This window comes from Stegostoma tigrinum, chromosome 1 (genome assembly GCF_030684315.1).
Source record: "Stegostoma tigrinum isolate sSteTig4 chromosome 1, sSteTig4.hap1, whole genome shotgun sequence".
Classification (NCBI taxonomy): Eukaryota; Metazoa; Chordata; class Chondrichthyes; order Orectolobiformes; family Stegostomatidae; genus Stegostoma; species Stegostoma tigrinum.
This window is the reverse complement of record NC_081354.1, coordinates 158,678,340-158,697,238: the sequence shown is the minus strand read 5'-3', so window position 1 is coordinate 158,697,238 and position 18,899 is coordinate 158,678,340. Positions and strand designations below refer to the sequence as shown.

General features: G+C 41.1%; 1 protein-coding gene across 2 annotated transcripts in view; it reads right to left on the bottom strand.

Moving 5' to 3' along the window:
• The window catches only part of myo5b (myosin VB), a 270,346-nt gene that overhangs the window by 22,397 nt on the left and 229,050 nt on the right, over window positions 1-18,899 (bottom strand). Inside the window, exons 30-35 of one of the 2 annotated variants that reach the window (XM_048526919.2) lie at window positions 16,204-16,281; window positions 14,736-14,934; window positions 10,233-10,326; window positions 8,362-8,499; window positions 6,550-6,701; window positions 5,909-5,998 (exon numbers count right to left, since the gene is read on the bottom strand). In XM_048526919.2, coding sequence (XP_048382876.2) covers window positions 5,909-5,998; window positions 6,550-6,701; window positions 8,362-8,499; window positions 10,233-10,326; window positions 14,736-14,934; window positions 16,204-16,281 — 751 coding nt within the window. The remainder of the gene's footprint in view (window positions 1-5,908; window positions 5,999-6,549; window positions 6,702-8,361; window positions 8,500-10,232; window positions 10,327-14,735; window positions 14,935-16,203; window positions 16,282-18,899) is intronic. The other variant, XM_048526929.2, reaches the window with a different exon arrangement.

Below are 18,899 nucleotides of genomic sequence, written 5' to 3'. Positions count from 1 at the left end.
TTTCCTCCAGGTGCTCCGGTTTCCTCCCACAGTCCAAAGATGTGCAGGCTAGGTGGATCGGCCATGCTAAATTGCCCGTAGTGTTTAGGGGTGTGTAGGTTATAGCGGGATGGGTCTGGGTGGGATGCTCCAAGGGGCGGTATGGACTTGTTGGGCCAACGGGCCTGTTTCCACACTGTAGGGAATCTAATCTAGAATCTAATCTGTATAACAAGGACACTCACATCAGACTCCTATTTATTGACTTTAGATCTGTCTTCAACTCCATAATTCCAATCAAAATCATCTCCAAACTCCACGACGTAGAACTCTGCTCCCTCTCTGCAATTGGATCAACTTCCTGACCACAATCAGTTATGACTGGCAACACCACCTCCACAATAATTCTCAAAAATGGTGCCCAGCAAGGCTCTGTACTCAGCTCCTTACCATATTCCTTATACACTCAACTGTGGGGCCAAATTCAGCTCTAACTCCTATAAATTTGCTGATGACACCACTGTAGTGAATCAGACTTCAAACAATGGAGGAGACAGAGCACAGGAAAGGAGGTAGCTTAGTGACTTGGTGTAAAGACAACAATCTCTCCCTCAACGTCAGCAAAAAGGAGTAGCTGGTCATCAACTTCAGGAAGCAGAATGGAGGACACACTCCTGCCTGTATAAATGGCTTCCAGAGAGGTGGTTGAGAGCTTCCAGTTCCAAGAAGTAAATATCACCAATCTATCCTGGTCCATCCACATCGATGTACAGTCAAGAAACCACACCAATGTCTCTACTTCCTCAGAAGGATAAGGAAATTTGGCATTTTCACAATGACTCTTACTGATGTTTTCTCGATGCACTATAGAAAAGCATCCTGTCCAGGTGCATCACAGCTCGATATGACAATTGATCTGGCCAGGACCTCAAGAAACTACAGATTTGTGAACGCAGCTCAGATCATCATGCAAATCAGCCTTACTCCCATTAACTACACTTGCTGCTGCCTTGGGAAAGCAGCCAACATAATCAAAGACCCCTCCCACCACAGTTACACTCTCCTCCATTGGTCGGAAGATACAAAATTTTGAAAACATTAACAGATTCAAGAACATCATCTTCCCCGCTGTTATTAGACTTATGAATGGGCCTCTCATATATTAGAGTTAATCTTTCTCTGCAGCTGTAACACTATATTTTGCATTCTGTTCTCTTACCCTGATATACTTGTGTAGAGTATGATTTTGTCTGGTTAGCACGCAAAACATTACCTTTCACTGTACCTGTACATGACAATAATAAATCAAATCAAATCTCATTGCAGAAATGTATAAAATCCTTGGAGGGCTTGACAGGATAGACGCAGAGCTGTCTTTTCTCTTAGCAAAATAGTCTGGAACTAGGTGACATAATCTCAGCCAGTTTGGCTTAGATGGGGAGAAATTTCCTCAGAGGCTGCAAATCCTTGCAATTCTCCATGCTGAATATCTGTAAATGTTCAGTTATCACACAAATTTAAAACTGAGACAGATAAATATTTGGACACAGGATGAGTCAAGAGATATTACAATATTTCAGGAAAATGCGATCAATTTTGGCAAGCAAGGTGGGTCAAATGAATCTCAGGAGCGTTATGGTGCAGATGGAAACCATTTGGCCCATCATATCTGCATCAGTTCTTCAAATGAGCATCATTACTTAATGCTGAGTTCCAACTCATTCCCCAAAGCCTTGCATCTTATTTCTATCCAAATATTCATCTAATACCCTCTTGAATGTCTACTCCTGGTTCTCTATGTTCTCCTCAGCTGGGCTTGTTCTCCAAAGAGAAGAGAGGGTTAAAAGTAGTTTTGACAGAGTAAACGGTGGCAAGGTCATTATGTACAGATTCAAGTAATAGGCAAAAAGAACTAGAGGTTACATGAGAATTCATAAACTGACCTTTTGTCACTTGGGACACATTACTCAAACAGTTCTGGCAACAAATTTAATGTAGCTTTTAAACATGATGGGACATACAACTAAAGGGAAATAAAGAATATGTATAATGATAGAGCTAGGAGTGGGACAAATTAGATCACTCAAAGAGCCAGCATGGCTATGATGGGCTGAGTAGCCTCCTCTGTGCTGTGCTGTGCTGTTTTACCACAGGGAATGTTAGCAAGTTTAGTTGATGCAAATTGGGATTGAAAGTATTGGACAAATGGCAGTTCTACACAGTTAACGGAATCTTTATGACATTGGGGCTCGCCTGCCAGAGAACCAGCAAGAGACCCACATGTTGTATGCATTGGGGAAGGTCCACCATTTTAAGTACCCATCAGGCACCATTAAAATACGTGGCAGGCTTTCCCCAGGATTAAGGAGCTCAGGCAAAGAAATCCTCCCTGCCACAATTCCCTCAAGAGTTCCCAGTTACTTCATGGCCAGCTAATTGTTTCTTAATTAGCTCATGGGATTTGGGCTTCACTAGCTATGCCAACATTTATGCCATACCACCATAACCAGAGGGCATTAAAGAGTCAACCATATGGCACCATCTCCCCAATAATCATCAATAGCAGTGGTGGCAAGTGCTAGAATACACTTACCACAGGCCTATTATCAAGGTCTTGTAAAGGCTGGATGGGGACCACAGGGATTAGGAAGGTGAATAGATTCCCTACAGTGTGGAAATAGGACCTTTGGCCCAACAAGTCCACACCGCCCCTTGGAGCATCCCAACCAGACCCATCTCCCTATAACCCACACACACCTGGACACTATGGGCAATTTAGCATGGTCAATCCACCTAGCCTGCACATCTCTGGACTGTGGGAGGAAACCAGAGCACCCAGAGGATATCCACGCAGATACGGGGAGAATGTGCAAACTCTGCACAGACAGTTGCCCGAGGCTGGAATCAAACCTGGGTCCCTGGCGCTGTGAGGCTGCAGTGCTAACCCACTGAGCCACCATGCTGCCCTAAATCTTGATCTTGGAATTTGAGCTGTTGGATGTGGGCTACTCACATCACAGCAGGCCCCTTCCCACTGTTGCTGATATTGAGTCAGTTGATCAGACCATTGAGTAATGCATTATTTGCCTATTCAGGTGCCTCAATTAATGTTCAGGTGGAAAGGCTATTCATGAAATGTAAATGGAATTAATCAGGCAGGAGACAGGGTTCCCTCGTTTCAGCCTCCCACCTAATTAATTGCTGGTATAGATTCCAAAACCTCGAACTGGACTGTGGGAGTTAGAATCAGAAATGGGAGGTGGTGTGTTGTAAATCCCACTCTTAAGTCTTATTTTGTTTTAATTATAAATTTAAAGTGTAATGGCAATTTTAAAAGTGACTCAAACAATAAATCCACTCCTTGGAAAGGAAAAGATGAAAATGAATGGCTGACAAGCGCATAATTTTATTAGAACAAAAAAAATACAGCACAGGAACAGACTCTTTCGCCTTCCGAGCCTGTGCAACATATTTTGCCCTTCTATATTAAAACTGTCTTCACAAACAGGATCCATAGCCCTCTATTCCTTTCCTATTCATGTATTCATCTAGATGCTTCTTGAATGCTGCTACTGTGTTTACTTCGACCACCTCCTCTGGCAGCATATTCCAGACACACACTCCCCTTTTGTGGGAAAAACATGTCTGGCACATCTCTTTTAAACTTCCCCTGCACCTTGAACCTGTACGCCCCAGTAATTGACCCCTCCATCCTGGGAAAAAGCCTCATACTTTCCATTCTATCCAAGCCATTCACAATCTTATAAACTTCTATCAGGTTGCCACTCAACCTCCTGTGTACCAGTGAAAACAAACACGGTCTGCCCAACCTTTCTTCATAACTAAAGTCTCCCATACCAGGCAACATCCTGATAAACATTCCCTGTATCCTCACCAAAGCATCCATAGCCTTCTGGTAGTGTGTGGTGACTAGAACTGTACACAATTTTCCAAATTATGGCCTAACTAAAGTTGTATAAAACTGCAGCATATTTCCTATCCTTATACTCAATGCCCATTCCAATGATGGCAAATCATGCCATAAGCCTTTTTATTACCTTACCTACCTGTCCTGCTGCCTTCAGTGATCTGTGGACCTACATACCCGGATCCCTTTGTATATCAGTATGCTTAAGGGTTCCACCATTCACGGTATAATTTCAAACTGCACTTGACCTTCTAAAATGCAAAATCTCACATTTTTCCAGATTAAACTCCATCTGCCATCTTTCTTCCCATGCCTCCAATCTATATCCTGCTGTATCCTCTGACAATCCTTCTCACTATTCACAACTCTACCAATCTTTGTATCATCAAACTTGCTAATTAGACTAGCTACATTTCCCTCCAAATCATTTACATAGATCACGAACAGCGGAGGACCCAGCTGTTCAGCACAGATCCCTGTGGAACACTACTAGTCACAGCCGTCCATTCCAAAAGGCATCCTACTCTCTGTCTCCTATGACTAAGCCAGTTCTGCATCCATCTTGCCAGCTTACCCCTGATAACATGTGACATCACCTTTTGTATCAGTCTCCCACGAGGAGCCTTGTATTATAGTGTAAGTAAAATACAACAGAAGTTGGAAATTTGAAATTAAATCAGATGCATCTCTTAATACCACATAGTACTGTTTCTGACTTCGACAGATGCTGCTCGACTTCCTGTGTATTTCCAGCATCCTGTTTTTTATTTCAGAATTCTCGTCTTATTTTGAAAACTTTCTAAGACACGCAATAATTTCAGAGATTATGGGAAATTTCATTTTTAGCTTTCTGTGACCCATTTCATGTTTTCCAAATGAAGCAATTAAAAAAGACAGTTAGTAGTTTAAACCCTTCTCAAAGGACTGCCTTTGCTCTTCGTTTAACTAAAGCTTCAAAAGTATAGAAGGGGAACAAACACGTGACTAATTTTAGAAAAAAAGTGTGAAGTTAAGCTAAGAAAATATCAGGGACATTTCGTATCGAGGTGTACATTGCGTCTAAATAACTATTCGGATATGTCTTAAAGCTGGCAGAAGCACGACAGGCCAAATAAACACCTCCTCTACTGTAGCATTCTGTGAAGCAAAAGTTTTGCAAGTCACCAAAGTCTCTCACCTTCCTAGTGGCTGTTGGTAATTTTCATCAGTTAAATCCAGAAATGTTTCCAGTTAGTGCTCAATATTCTAATCAATCTTTGCCTATAAAATATATTCCAAATCTATGTGGATATATTTTCAGAACACAAAATTGCCTCAATGGTATCTCATAATTGACAATCTTAGTTAGAGGTTGCTGATAAGTGAATTGGGAAAAAAACTATATTGTGAAATAGGAGATGCTATTCCAAGGCTGGGCTCAGGCACATCATTAGGAACAGTCAGAGTGAACCTATGCTTCTCTCCAGCCATTACCAATCCCTTGGCTTTCTCGTTTGTGTTACATTTGATCTCTAATCTCCCTTACCTTTAACCTTTCCTTGACCTGCCCTTCTGTTTGGGATTGGGATCTGACGTGTATCGACCCTCATGGCACATATCCAATCCACTCACAGAAGGCTTTAGAATTTCAATGCTGCACCGGCAACTGTCATTGTAATACCACAACAAGGGCACTGTGTACTCGCACCTCCTCACATTTTTCGATATTTATAAAATCCATTTCTTCCCCCACTTCTCTCTTTTGTTCCAAAGAGAAGACACATTGAACTCAGAACATAAACTGTTTCTCTCTCTAGAAATGATGCCAATCCTGATAAGTTTCTCTAGCACTTTTTGCTTTTATTTATGTTTAGCAAGGACCTTTGCTCCAGCAGGCTATATTTAATCCGGAGGTGCATGATAGGCAGAGAGAAGTCTCGCTTTTTCCAGAATTGGTTTCCCATACTTTAGAGACAACATTCCACGACGTGTTGTGAAATAGGAATGATAAACGAGACTTACGTCATCTCCACTGTATTGTTTTAGACAGTGTAGGAGGCGACTACTGTTGGACAACCAAAATGACGTTATTTCAAAGTCATCGTTATGTTTCTGAAAAACACAAAAAGTACTTTTAACAGAACAGCTGCAATATAAGAATAAACTTCAATATACTAGACTTGTTAATAAAATTCTGTGGTTTCATATGTGGCCAATTGTGCAATTAAATTATTGGATCAGGAAGGTAACATGATAATTTCTTATACGCACTGGATTAGCAGTCTATGGTTAGAGTACAAAATACAAAAACTGAAAGTTCCTGCCCTGATATCTCTTCAATGATCTAGATAAGAGACAGAGACAATCTGTAAAGGAAGGTACCCATCAACAACAATATTCCTCAACTGTCACGTATCCTGCCGACACTCAGAGTATACAAAAAGAAAGCTGGATGCGTGAGCAGTCAGCTTCCACCAGACTGTAATTCAGCACATGTCAGAGCATCCTGGAGTTTGGGAAGTGGAGGCTATATGTCATTATTATATGAGAATGTACCAAAGGACGTTAAATTTCAATAAACAGCTCAATCACCAGAACCTAGCTTAACTCCGACCACACCCTGGAAATATTTACTAGCTGCACTGAAGAAATAAATTGCTTACCTTTAACACTTTCTTGATGCCATTGATGGTACTGGAGAGGAGTGAGTGAACCTTCTGGTCATCATTGATGTAATCTGCATGTCTAAGGCACATAAAAAGGATGTATGCAGGCAGGCCTGGCACAGTGGCAGATACTGCTTGAGGCTTCAGGTCTAGAAATGGTTGGGGAAGAGAAAGCATCGTACAGTTTAATCACAACCATAATGACGATGTTTACACATGGTCTACATGGATGACGATATGGGAGTTATTAGACAGTCCAGCTTCTGATGGCACCACTTCCCCATCAAAAATGCTGCTGGCCTTTACTTTTGTAAAAGGCAGAATTTGAGGGATAATAAATTCTTGGTATTTATTTCATTATATAATGCAATTTGTAAAATAATGTGTACTGCACTAATGTTGATGTCAGTCTAAAGCTGATAGCTTAGTGAAGTGGACAAGTGTAATTGAATACAGAGAAATGTGAAGCAATAAAATGTTGGGAACATTAACAGTGTTGGAGAACACAGCTTAAAATGATAAGATTCTTAAGAGAATGACAGTCAGAATTCTGAACAAATGGATACATAGATCTTCAATAGTAAAAATACACAGGAAAAAAATGGGTGGAATCTTATTCGGCCTCTGAATGATGTGTACTATGGCAAGATTTGTGGTGAAATTGGATGAGAGCTCTGGTGAGACATATCTTGACATCAGGAGCATCTCACTGCATCTTTTATGCTTTTGACAAGCAGCGTAATCAGTTATTCAGTGGGGAGGACTGAGTCACTGGGTAAGAGAAATATAGCTTGGAAAACATGTTATTAATACCACAACTCACCTTAATACTCAATTTCCCTCAAAGGTGCCAAACAAGTTAGATGTCAAAAATTTTTAATATGGAAGGCAGAGCATTCAGGTTAGACTCTGATCACCAACATCTCAGGAAATGCTCTATGGGCACTGGCCACACACTTTATATCCATGCACATTGGGATCTGACGTATGCCAACCCTCATGGCAAATACTCAGTCCACTCACAGAAGACTTTGGAACTTCCAATGCTGCACCAGCAATTATCATTGTAAGGCTTCTACAAGGACACTGTGTACTCAGGGATATGCACTGGTCCAGGATGCATCTCCAGCCTGTCCCCTTGTTGATATACCTCTTACTCACTCTGCGCCTGTCTGAATGTTTTACAGTATCTCCACCTTCTGTTGCTTTTCCTCTTTGCATTTTGCCCCCTTTGCCAAAGGCACAAGATTGACAGTACTGTTGTTCTGTGGTGTTTAGCACATACTCTAAATCGGGACGCTTGTCATGGATTGTTCGTTGGCCTCAATCAGGTCAAGGGTAATAGCTTTTGCCCCAGCAGACTAATTCAAGGGGAAGCCGTTCCTATCAGTCCAGGGACTTGGACTAGCTTAGTCAGCCACTTAGGGTGGTCAGGGTCAGGCTCCTTTCCACATAGAGAGTAAGAAGCAGAATATTTGGCAGGCCACCGTCCATTTTGACATTTTCTGCCCTAACATGAGCAACTTTCCTCCTGAAATGAGACAGAGGCAGGTATTACCTAGAATGGCTGCAGAAGTAATAATGGGGATCAAAGAAATGGTGGAGCAACTGAACAGGTATTTTGCATCAGTCTTCACAGTGGAAGATACCAGTAGCACACCATTACTTCGAGAGAGTCTGGAGTCAGAGGGGAGTGCAGTGGCCATTATGAAGGAGAAGGTGCTGAAAGGTGTGAAAGTGGATAAATCACCCAGACTAAGATTCTAAATAGCAATGTCTCTTTCACTGTAAAATTCCACAGGTGAGTACCTGTGATGAGGTTGCGAATAAGCTGGGATTCATCGTCCTTGTGGTATTCCAACATTCCCTGGAACTCCTTCTCTTTCCGTTGCACGGTGACCTGTCTGGTTAGCTCAGGTCTTGATTCCTTCTGCACTAGGTTCCGTGCTGAAAACAACGCAAACATCCCTTTAACTTAATAGAAGGAATTCAAAAGCAGTTAAAGTGATTTAGAAAAAAAACAAAAAGAAAGTAGTAGATATACAGTACAAACAAGGGTAAGACAGAGAATAAACATACATAAATATGCCATAACTCAAAAAGGAATATCACTGAAATGAGATTTTTTTTAAAAAAAATCAAAATCACGTTTTCTTTCAATTTGTGGCATTAGTCCTACTTCTCACCAATGATAAAGTGCATTCATGAGTCTACTTTCCAACTTTACATTTATCCTCCTACTAATATTTCCTCCCAAATCTCTCCCATTCTCTTCCATATTTAGATAGGGAACAATTTTGCCAAGAGTCAACATGCAAACTCTTTTACTGGTCTCTCCATGAGCATGCTTAGATGACAAATTCAACCTGATGTTACCAAAAGTCTTTTTCTTGCCAGAACTTAGTCAATAATTTCTTGGCTGAGATTTTTTCTTTGGTTTGGCTGGAAACATTAAGGCTCTCTTCCTCACTGTTGGTTCAGTTGAGCTAAGATAACTGAGAATGGATCAGGGATGAAACTTGAAATGTTCATGATTTTATGGCTCAACAACAGATTCCTGCTTTTCCCCCACTGAGTTTAGGAGATGCTTATATCTCCCCAGTGGTTCTTTTTGAAACCTTCTTATTGAAAAGTGCAATTCGTATTGTTCCAGACCTAGTAGCTAGCTCTTAGGTGACACTGAATTTGGAGATAGATGCATATTGCCTAGACTGGACCATTTTCAAAAGCAAGATATTTTGCTTCTTCTCAGTGAAACATTCTGTGCATCAGGATACATTATCCATTGATCTATATACATTGTTTTATATACAAGTTTATATTTTTCTTTGCTTCCAGCATTTACCAGTCACTAGCCAGTCCCTGAGAAATTGTAACCATAAAATGCCCAATTCTGGGATTTCCGTTGGAGGCAATCATCTCCCCAATGTTTGAATTGGTACTCACAGACTGAATTATATAAGGGAAAGGAAACAATCTAGGGAGAATGAGAGATAATGGGAACTGCAGATGCTGGAGATTCCAAGATAATAAAATGTGAGGCTGGATGAACACAGCAGGCCAAGCAGCATCTCAGGAGCACAAAAGCTGACGTTTCGGGCCTAGACCCTTCATCAGAGAGGGGGATGGGGGGAGGGAACTGGAATAAATAGGGAGAGAGGGGGAGGCGGACCGAAGATGGAGAGTAAAGAAGATAGGTGGAGAGGGTGTAGGTGGGGAGGTAGGGAGGGGATAGGTCAGTCCAGGGAAGACGGACAGGTCAAGGACACAAAAGCTGACGTTTCGGGCTTTTGTGCTCCTGAGATGCTGCTTGGCCTGCTGTGTTCATCCAGCCTCACATTTTATAATCTAGGGAGAATGGCTGTCTTTGTAGCATTTAACACCAACATTTGTTTAATCCTGGTGACAGTTGTCACATGAGAATTAATTGCACAATTAAAGGCTTTAATTTACCCACTGGTGGTCAGGCCACCTAACACCACCTCTGTCAATAGCAAAATTGTAGTAGAGGTCAGGGATGGGCAAGGAGGCTGTCTGCTGGATATAACATGCTTCCCCACCATCAGGCCTGCCACCAAGACAGGCCAAATCCTGTCTAACACAACAGAATGGAACTACGTGTAATGGAAACCCCCCTCCAGATGTGATCCCAGTCAGTGACATTGTAAATTCAGTTAAACCTTCAAGCTCTTGAACTTTCTTCATGTGGAGCTTGAGTTGCTTCTTCAGCTTCTTCTCATTCTTTTCCTGTTTCTCTACTAGTTCTTTAAGGTCCTAGAACAAAAGACAATCCATAAATATCAGTAGTTTTGATAATTTTGAGTTATTCACCAACTTATATCCAAAATAATGGTTTCTTACACAATGGAACTATCACTGTGGAACACACAGTTTATTCTGTTTTATGATACAAGAATAAAAGATTAGAGAGAGATACTAGCTTCTGTTTAAGTTAACTTCCAACACTATTTGGAAGCCGTTTTTCACACTAATCAACCATGTTCCAAGAAGTGAATTTTCATAATAAAATAGTCATAAAATGTAGTTTCGTAGTTTGAACCTATTTATCCTCACTTTAATCTGAACTCTCACTTTCATACTCTCTGGGCATTCATGTATTTCTGAAACAGCTTTTTACACTGAAGCGATTTCTTTTAGTCTTTTCTCAGAAATCAGGCCCCTGACATTTGGATTAACCTAGTGGTTCTTCGCTACATTGTCTTTAATGCTCCAGTTCCTCATATCACCTGACAATTAAAACTAGATGGTGTATACAAACTGTAGTGTGAACTGTAAGCCTATTTCCTCTATTTCGCATTCTACAGTTTCAGCTTTATCAAATTGCTGCTCTGCATTGGTTGGCATGCTAGAAGCGTACAGACATTACATTTATTGACTAAAACAAAATAAATAATTGTGGATGGTGGAAATCTGAAACAAGCAAGAACGGAAATTGTTGGAGAAACTCAGCAGGTCTGGCAGCACCTATGGAGGCAGAAACAGTCAGAGTCATACAGCACAGAAACATATCCTTTGGTCCAACTTGTCCATGCTGACCAAGTTTCTCCAAACTAAACAAGTCCTCTTTGTCTGCCTTTGGCCCATCTCTCTCTAAACCTTTCCTATTCATGTACCTGTCCAAATGTCCTTCAAATGTTGTAACTGTACCTGCACCTACCACTTCCTCTGGCCGTTCATTCCACATATGAACCAACGCCCATGTGAAAACGTTGTACCCTCAGGTGTCTTTTAAATCTTTTTCCTATCATCTTAAAAATATGTCCCCTAGTTTTGAACTTCCCAACCTTGGGGACAAGACCCTTGCTTGGGACATCACAATGTCCAATTCCCATGTTCAATGGTCTGAGCAATGAAGGCAAGCGTGCTAAATGCCGTCTTAACCACCCTGTCTAATTGTGATACAACTTTCAAAGGACTACGTATCTGAATCCCTGGTTTCTCTGTTCTACAACACTACCGAGGGAACCTCCTATTAACTATATCTTACCTTGTCTGTTTTACCAAAATTCAATACCTTGCATTTATCCAAATTAAACTCTGTCTGCCAACCCTCAGCCCATTGACCCAATTAATCAAGATCCCTCAGTAATCTTAGATAACCCTCATCACTGTCCACTATACCACCAATATCGGTGCCATCAGCAAACTTATAAAACATGCTTCCTAAATTCTCATCCAAATCATTTATATAAAATGACAAACAGCAGTAATGTTTTGTGTCCAGTGACCCTGTCATAACTGAAAGTATCTAGAAAGTGGTGGTGTTTATGCTGACATGATGGGATTGGGGCAGCTAGTGAAGAATAAGTAGTATAGATAGCGACAGTGTCAGAGAGAGGAAAAAGAAGCAAAAGCAGACAAAGGGATTGTCATTAGGGAAGAGCTGAATCAGTGATTTATATGCGCGCACACCATCCTCCCACCCCAGGTGACCTATGAGGAATGTGCAGAGATGTTGCAGTGTGATTTGTACAGGCTGAATGAGTAGGTAAATGCTATATTATATGGATAAATGTGAGGTTATCCATTCTGATAGCAAAAATAGGAAGATAGATTATTATTTGAATGGCTATAAGATGGAAATGTTCAATGGAGACCTGGTTGTCCTCGTGGACCAGTCATAAAGTAGGCCTGTAGCAGGCAGTAAAGAGGGCAAACTGTACACTGGCCTTAATAGCAAGATGATTCAAGTACAGGAATAAGGATGCCTTGCTGCAAAATAGGTGAGGCTGCACCTGGAATATTGTGTGCAGTTTTGGTCTCTTTATCTGAAAGATATTGTTGTTTTGGCAACAGTGCAGCAAACGTTTACTACATTAATTCCTGGAATGGCAACACTGATACTGAAGGAGAGATACAGTCAGTTAGGATTGGATTCACTTAAGTTTAGAGGAATGAGGGGTAGGGCAGCTGACATAGTGTACATGAACTTCAGGAAAGCCTTTGATAGGGTTCCCCATGGTAGGCTATTGGAGAAAATGCGGAGGCAAGGGATTGAGGGAGATTTCGCAGTTTGGGTTAGAAACTGGCTTTCTGTAAGGCAACGAGTGGTGGTTGATGGAAAATATTCAACCGGGAGTCTGGTCACCAGTGGTGTGGCACAAGGATGTGTTTAGGGACCACTGCAGTTTGTCATTTTTATAAATGGCTTGGACGGAGGCATAGGTGGATGGGTTAGTAAGTGTGCAGATGACACTAAAGTCGGTGGAGTTGTGGACAGTGTGGAAGAATGTTGCCGGTTGCAGGGAGACTTGGATAAACTGCAGAATTGGGCTGAAAGGTGGCAAATGGAGTTCAATACAGATAAATGTGGGGTGATTCACTTTGGGAAGAATAATAGGAAGGCAGAATACTGGGTCAACTGAAAGATTCTTGGTAGTGTGGATGTGCAGAGGGATCTTGGGTGTCCACGTACATAGATCCCTGAAAGTTGCCACCCAGGTTGATAGTGCTGTTAAAAAGGCTTATAGCATGTTAGGTTTTATTGGTAGAGAGATTGAGTTCCAGAGCCGTGATGTCATGCTGCAACTGTACAAAATGCTAGTGCTGCCTCACTTGGAATATTGCATGCAGTTCTGGTCACCCCATTACAGGAAGGATGTGGAAGCATTGGAAAAGGTGCAGAGGAGATTTACCAGGATGTTGCTTGGTCTGGAGTGAAGGTCTTATGAGGAAAGGCTGAGGGACTTAGGTCTGTTCTTATTGGAGAAAAGAATGCTAAGAGGGGATTTAATAGAGACATACATGATGATCAGAGGATTAGATACGGTGGACAGTGAGAGTCTTTTTCCTAGGATGATGACGTCGGCTTGGACGAAGGGGCATAGCTGAAAATTGAGGGGTGATAGATTTAAGACAGATGTCAGAGGCAGGTCCTTTACTCAGAGAGTGGTAAGGGCGTAAAACGCCCTGCCTGCCAATGTAGTTAACTCAGCCACATTAGGGGCATTTAAACAGTCCTTGGATAAGCATATGGATAATGATGCGATAGTGTAGGGGGAGGGGCTTAGATTAGTTCACAGGTCGGCACAACATCGAGGGCCGAAGGGCCTGTTCTGTGCTGTATTGTTCTATGTTCTATCTCATAGAAGCCTATAAAATTCTAACAGGGCTAGACAGGTTAATAAAGGAAGCATGTTCCCACATGGAGGAATCCAAAACGAGCAGTCACAATTTAAGCATATTTTACAACTGAGAAATTTCTTCACCCAGAAATTGGTGAGTCTGGGCATTCAGTACAGCAGAAAGTAGTTGAGGCCAATAATTGTGTTTCAAGAAGGTAGATTTGGCCCTTGTGGCTAAAGGAATCCAGATGGGAGGGCAAGATTAGAGTACAGAGCTTGATGATCAGCCAGGATCATATTAAATGGCGGAGCAGGCTTGATGGGGTCAAATGGCCTAATTCCGCTCCTACTTCTTTGTTTCTAGGCTTACACAAACCATTTTTTAATTCCTAACATACTAATTCTGATATTGACAAAGCTGTCACTGAGGTGCACAGAACAATATTTAATCATTTCCAAAGCTAACTACAGACGTATCTGAGAAGACAGAAATGTTGTTATTGGTTTCTATGCATTTTAAGATAAAAATTTCTGTCAGAGCTAGGAAATTCATCTTTTGAACCACTTGAAGATCACCTATTTTCTTCCACTGTGGCTGTCATCAGGCTTGCTGATCCACTCCATTCTAACACACTGTTTATGGCCTCCTTCACAATGAAACTTTGACTAAGTTGAGAATCTCTCTCTTTTACTGATTTCTAGAACAGAAAGTACAGGAGGAAAATCTAACAATTTCTATCAATGATAAAGGGATCTGGTAAAGTTAATAAACACTGCCATTTTAAAAAAAAATCTTGTTTATCTTCATCTTAGGAAACCATATGGTTATTGCCTATTGCAACAGAATTGAAAATCAGGAGCTTACTGCCTGGTCTGCAGCTGTGGACGAGCATGCAGCACACTACAGCATCCTGAGAACAGTCAGTCATTTGAAACAAAAATTCCACTGGGACGTGGCTCAAGCCACAAAGTTATGGAGTTAAACTTGTATAAACCTGACACATGAAGCTAACAACATAAACACAACAATGTGCAGTGTGGTCCATACTAATGTAAGCATACGGCTGAAGCCCATCCTCTCCAAATGTCAGCACTAACCAGGTTCTCATTGGTGAGGCGTGTGATCTCCTGTTGCACATTATACTCAATGCGTGCTTCTGGAGACATCTGGAGCGTCTGTGAGATGACCTGCTGTTGCTTTTCCAAATCCTCCTTCAGAACCTCAATCTGAGTCTGCATTCTTCCCACTTCTTCCTCATGTTGTCTCACCTGAGACTGCAACTGTGCCTCCAGCAGCCTGCGATACAATAGCTCAAAATTAGAAAACAGCAACTGGAAATGCTGGTTAAGAAGTTTGTTTCTTAAAACACTCTCCATCAAATAAGAAGAGTTTTTTGTTTCATTACACTGTACTCAGTTTATGTTCTCTAGCTTGGGGACCACCAGTTCTTATTTCACACTAATAAGTGGATTAATAATTTCTCATTGTATAACTAATATATAACTCTCATATAAGGTACTTAGGAAAAGCTTTGTGGATGCTGGAAATATTGACTAAAAACAGAAAATGTTGGAAAAACTCAGCAGATCTGAAAGTATCTGTGGAGAGAGAAACAGAAAAAACATTGAGTCAAATGCAACTATTTTTTGGAACCATTTTAAACCCAAAAATTTCACATTGCTGTCTTGTCAACACTACAGCACTACACCCAACTAATGAGATTTCATGCATGGCCTTGGACAATTTACATGGGCAGCTTTTGGGGGAGGAGACAGCCTAGTGGTATTAACACTGGACTGTTAATCCACATACCCAGGTGACACCTGGGGACCAGGGTTTGAATCCGGCTATTGTTGATAATTCCATATTTTTATTGAATTATTGCAGTAAGAGGTGAATGATGAAAATGAATCCATTGCTGATCGAGAGAAAAACCCATCTGGTTCACTAATATCCTTTAGGGAAGGAAACTACTGTCCTTTCCTGGTCTGATCTACATGTGACTCCAGATCCACACCAATGCAGTTGATTCTTAATGGCCCTCAGGGCAATTGGAGATGGGCAACAAATACCAGCCTAGCCAGTGACGCCCTAATTCCATGCATTAATAAAAGAAAAGACTGTACAACTGAAGTCAATTTTGCTCAGCCTACACTGCCAAGACAAAATTCTGCAAGGTTCACAGGATAGCCAAGTACCCATTATTGAATTCAGGTCAGACATTCCATTCCACAACAGAAAATGTCCAAGGTAAATAGAGGAATTGTAATCTTTAAAAATAATTCAATATATTTTGAAATTCTGTGGGGATTAGGAACATCCTGAAGGAATGAATTGTTAACAATATCAACTGCGAACCCTCCACACCTGAACTTTAATCTGTTTGCTGAATGGCCTTTAACAGTGACAAAGCTGAATAATGAGATTGAGGCTTATGTTTTCAAAACATCCCAAATTCATTCATAAATGCAATGCATTTATCTTCATAGCACCAGGTGAAAATTGAACTTTTTCCCAACATGCTTAAATTTTGTAGATATTTAAAACAAAGAACAAAGATTTGACCTGGCAACTTCCTTTAGGCCTTGATATGCTAGACCTAGTTCGCCATCTTCATTGAGGTATCGCCAGTCCTCAGCCTGGCTGCAAGTGAATGACAGAAGAAAGGAAGCAGGAGCAAAAGAGAGAGAAAGAAGCAAGAGTCATTCAGAAAGAACAAAGGTAACATAGAAAGTACGTACGTATCAGCAATCTAGATCTTTTCTCGCTCTCTCTCAACGGCTTGATTGTTGTCTAACATGTTACTGTAGTAAGACGTCTACACCTCACCCCCTTTCCCTTCTGTAAAAAGTACTTGCCAACAAAATTCCTTTTTATTCCCATTGTGTGCATAGTTGGTTTACTCAAGTTTATATTGAAAGGGCCATCATATGGGTACCCTGCATGGTGATTTCCAGATTGCTGCACAGTTGTGTGAACTAACAAATACTTTGCATGACAATATTATAAGATTAAAATATTTATACATTAACCTCAACAGTCTGCCTCTCTATACCACAATACCAAAGAATAACAGTTGAGAATTTGATTCCTACATCAAAAACCGAGAAACTAGGGCTACTAGAACAGGTAGGTTATGGGGAGTTCTCCGGCAACTAAATCACCTCCGGACTTCCCAAAGGGTGTCCACAAGGTACACATCAGGAGTGTGTTGGAATAGTCCCACCTGCCTGGATTGGTGCAGTTCTACAACAATCAATAAGCTTGACGTCATTCAGGACAAATCAGCCTGTTTGCTTGGCACCACATTCATCATCTTCAAAATTTACACCCTCCGCCACCAATACATTGCAGCAACTCATCACACCTCCTTGAACAGCATCGTCTAAATCTGGGACTACTATGACCTAGAGGGGCAGATACATAAAAACACCGCAACCTGCAAGTACGCCACAAAATCCTACATTATCCTGATTTGGAACTATATCAATGTTGCTTTGTTGTCACTGGTTCACAATCTTGTATCTTCCTTCTTAACAGCATTGTGGGTGTATCTACCCTGTCAGAGACTGCTACAGTTCAAGGCAGTATCTCCTTTGGAATTAGGAATGGGCAATGAACAGTCAAAATGGTCAGCAACATTCATATTTCATAAATGAAAACAAAAGGGTTAAAATACGAAATTGTTATGATCATTTGAAATTTAGCCCCCTTATTTTTGTCCTGAGGAATATAAAGTGAAAAGCTTTGGCGATCTGGGAGGAAGGGTCACAGGACCAGAAACATTAACTGATTTTTTTCTTCACAGGTACTGCCGGATCTGTCGAGCTTTTCCAGCAACTTCTGTTTAGGTGCCTGAATTTCCATCAAGTTGGTGAGATTACCTGAAAATGGAATTTCCAAACCCATTCCTGGGACTTCCAATTTTAAGCCTGTGCATTGAGTGGAACTGTTGGCATGCCTATACCTCGCAACCCTGACCTCGATAGATGTTTTGATCAGAGGGGTCAACAGCCACAGTCTGGATGAGAGAATATTTTGAAAAGTGTGATCCAAAAGTCTTATCCATTCCTTCGATGTCCTTCTACCCATTCACCATGGCCTCTTATACAGTCTAGGCCAAACTATACCTATTCAACCACAATACACTCCGTAGAGACAATGAAAACTTTTATTTTTGCAAAAATTTCTCACATTTCACTTTAAAAATTACCATTTTTCAATACAGGCTAACAAAATGCCAAATCAACCAGACTCTTTAAAGTACCCTTTAACAGAAATGGAAACTACTTTAACTTTCTTTATCATGCATAAACAAATCTGTTTAACGCATTCTTTGCCATAAGGGCCTGAGAGAGGTTGGAGTGTGATGGGAAACGGCATGAGGTTCTTACTGCTTTAATTATAACTTGACCTGTTACAACATTGAAGCAGGCCTTTTTTTTAAAAATAGCAACATATATATAAACTGTCTTGGTACACAACAGCCCTAATGGCTGCTTCCGAATTCATTCTCTGCTTGGCTGGCTCGACTGCAACCAGCACCCTGCCACGAAAATGCCTTTTTTTTTGCAGCCCCATTTTCACCCAACTTAAGATGAAAATCTAGTCCCAGCCCACTCTTTTCTGTAACATGCATTTTTTTTTTTCTTATTTTAGTCATGGGGCATGAGCGTGGCTGGCTTGGCCAGCATTTATTGCCCATCCCTCGATACCCTTGAAAAGGTGGCGGAGAGCTTCCCTCTTGAACCACCACAGTTCACATGCTGTCAGTAATGCTCTTTAGGGAGGGAATTCCAGGAGTTTCACCCAGTGACAGCGAAGGAATACCAATAAATTTCCAAGTCAGGAAAAGCAACTGGTTGAATAAACAGTTTGAATGCAGCATCACAGGATAGTGTTCTTCTCTGAAAAATCACCAGCTTTTTGATGACGATTTGAAAATGACCTCTCCGTCCATCTGTGGTGCGGTGGTATATAAACAGTAGCACCAACAAGGTTTGACTTAACTTATGGGGTTAGTTGATCTCCAGTAAGGCAGCAGGAAGAACGAGAGTACCACAGTTGGTTACTACATCTTTGAAGGTTAATAGATGAGAAAAACAAACCGAGGATTTATGGACGAGATTGCTATCCTGCAGTTTGCATCGGAGTGAGTCCTTATTTCTAGTACAGTACATTTTATAAGGAGTTTTGCACTGCAGGCTAGGAATTGCTTTCCAAGTCCTGAAATCCAATTCACTTAAAGAATTCACACATCA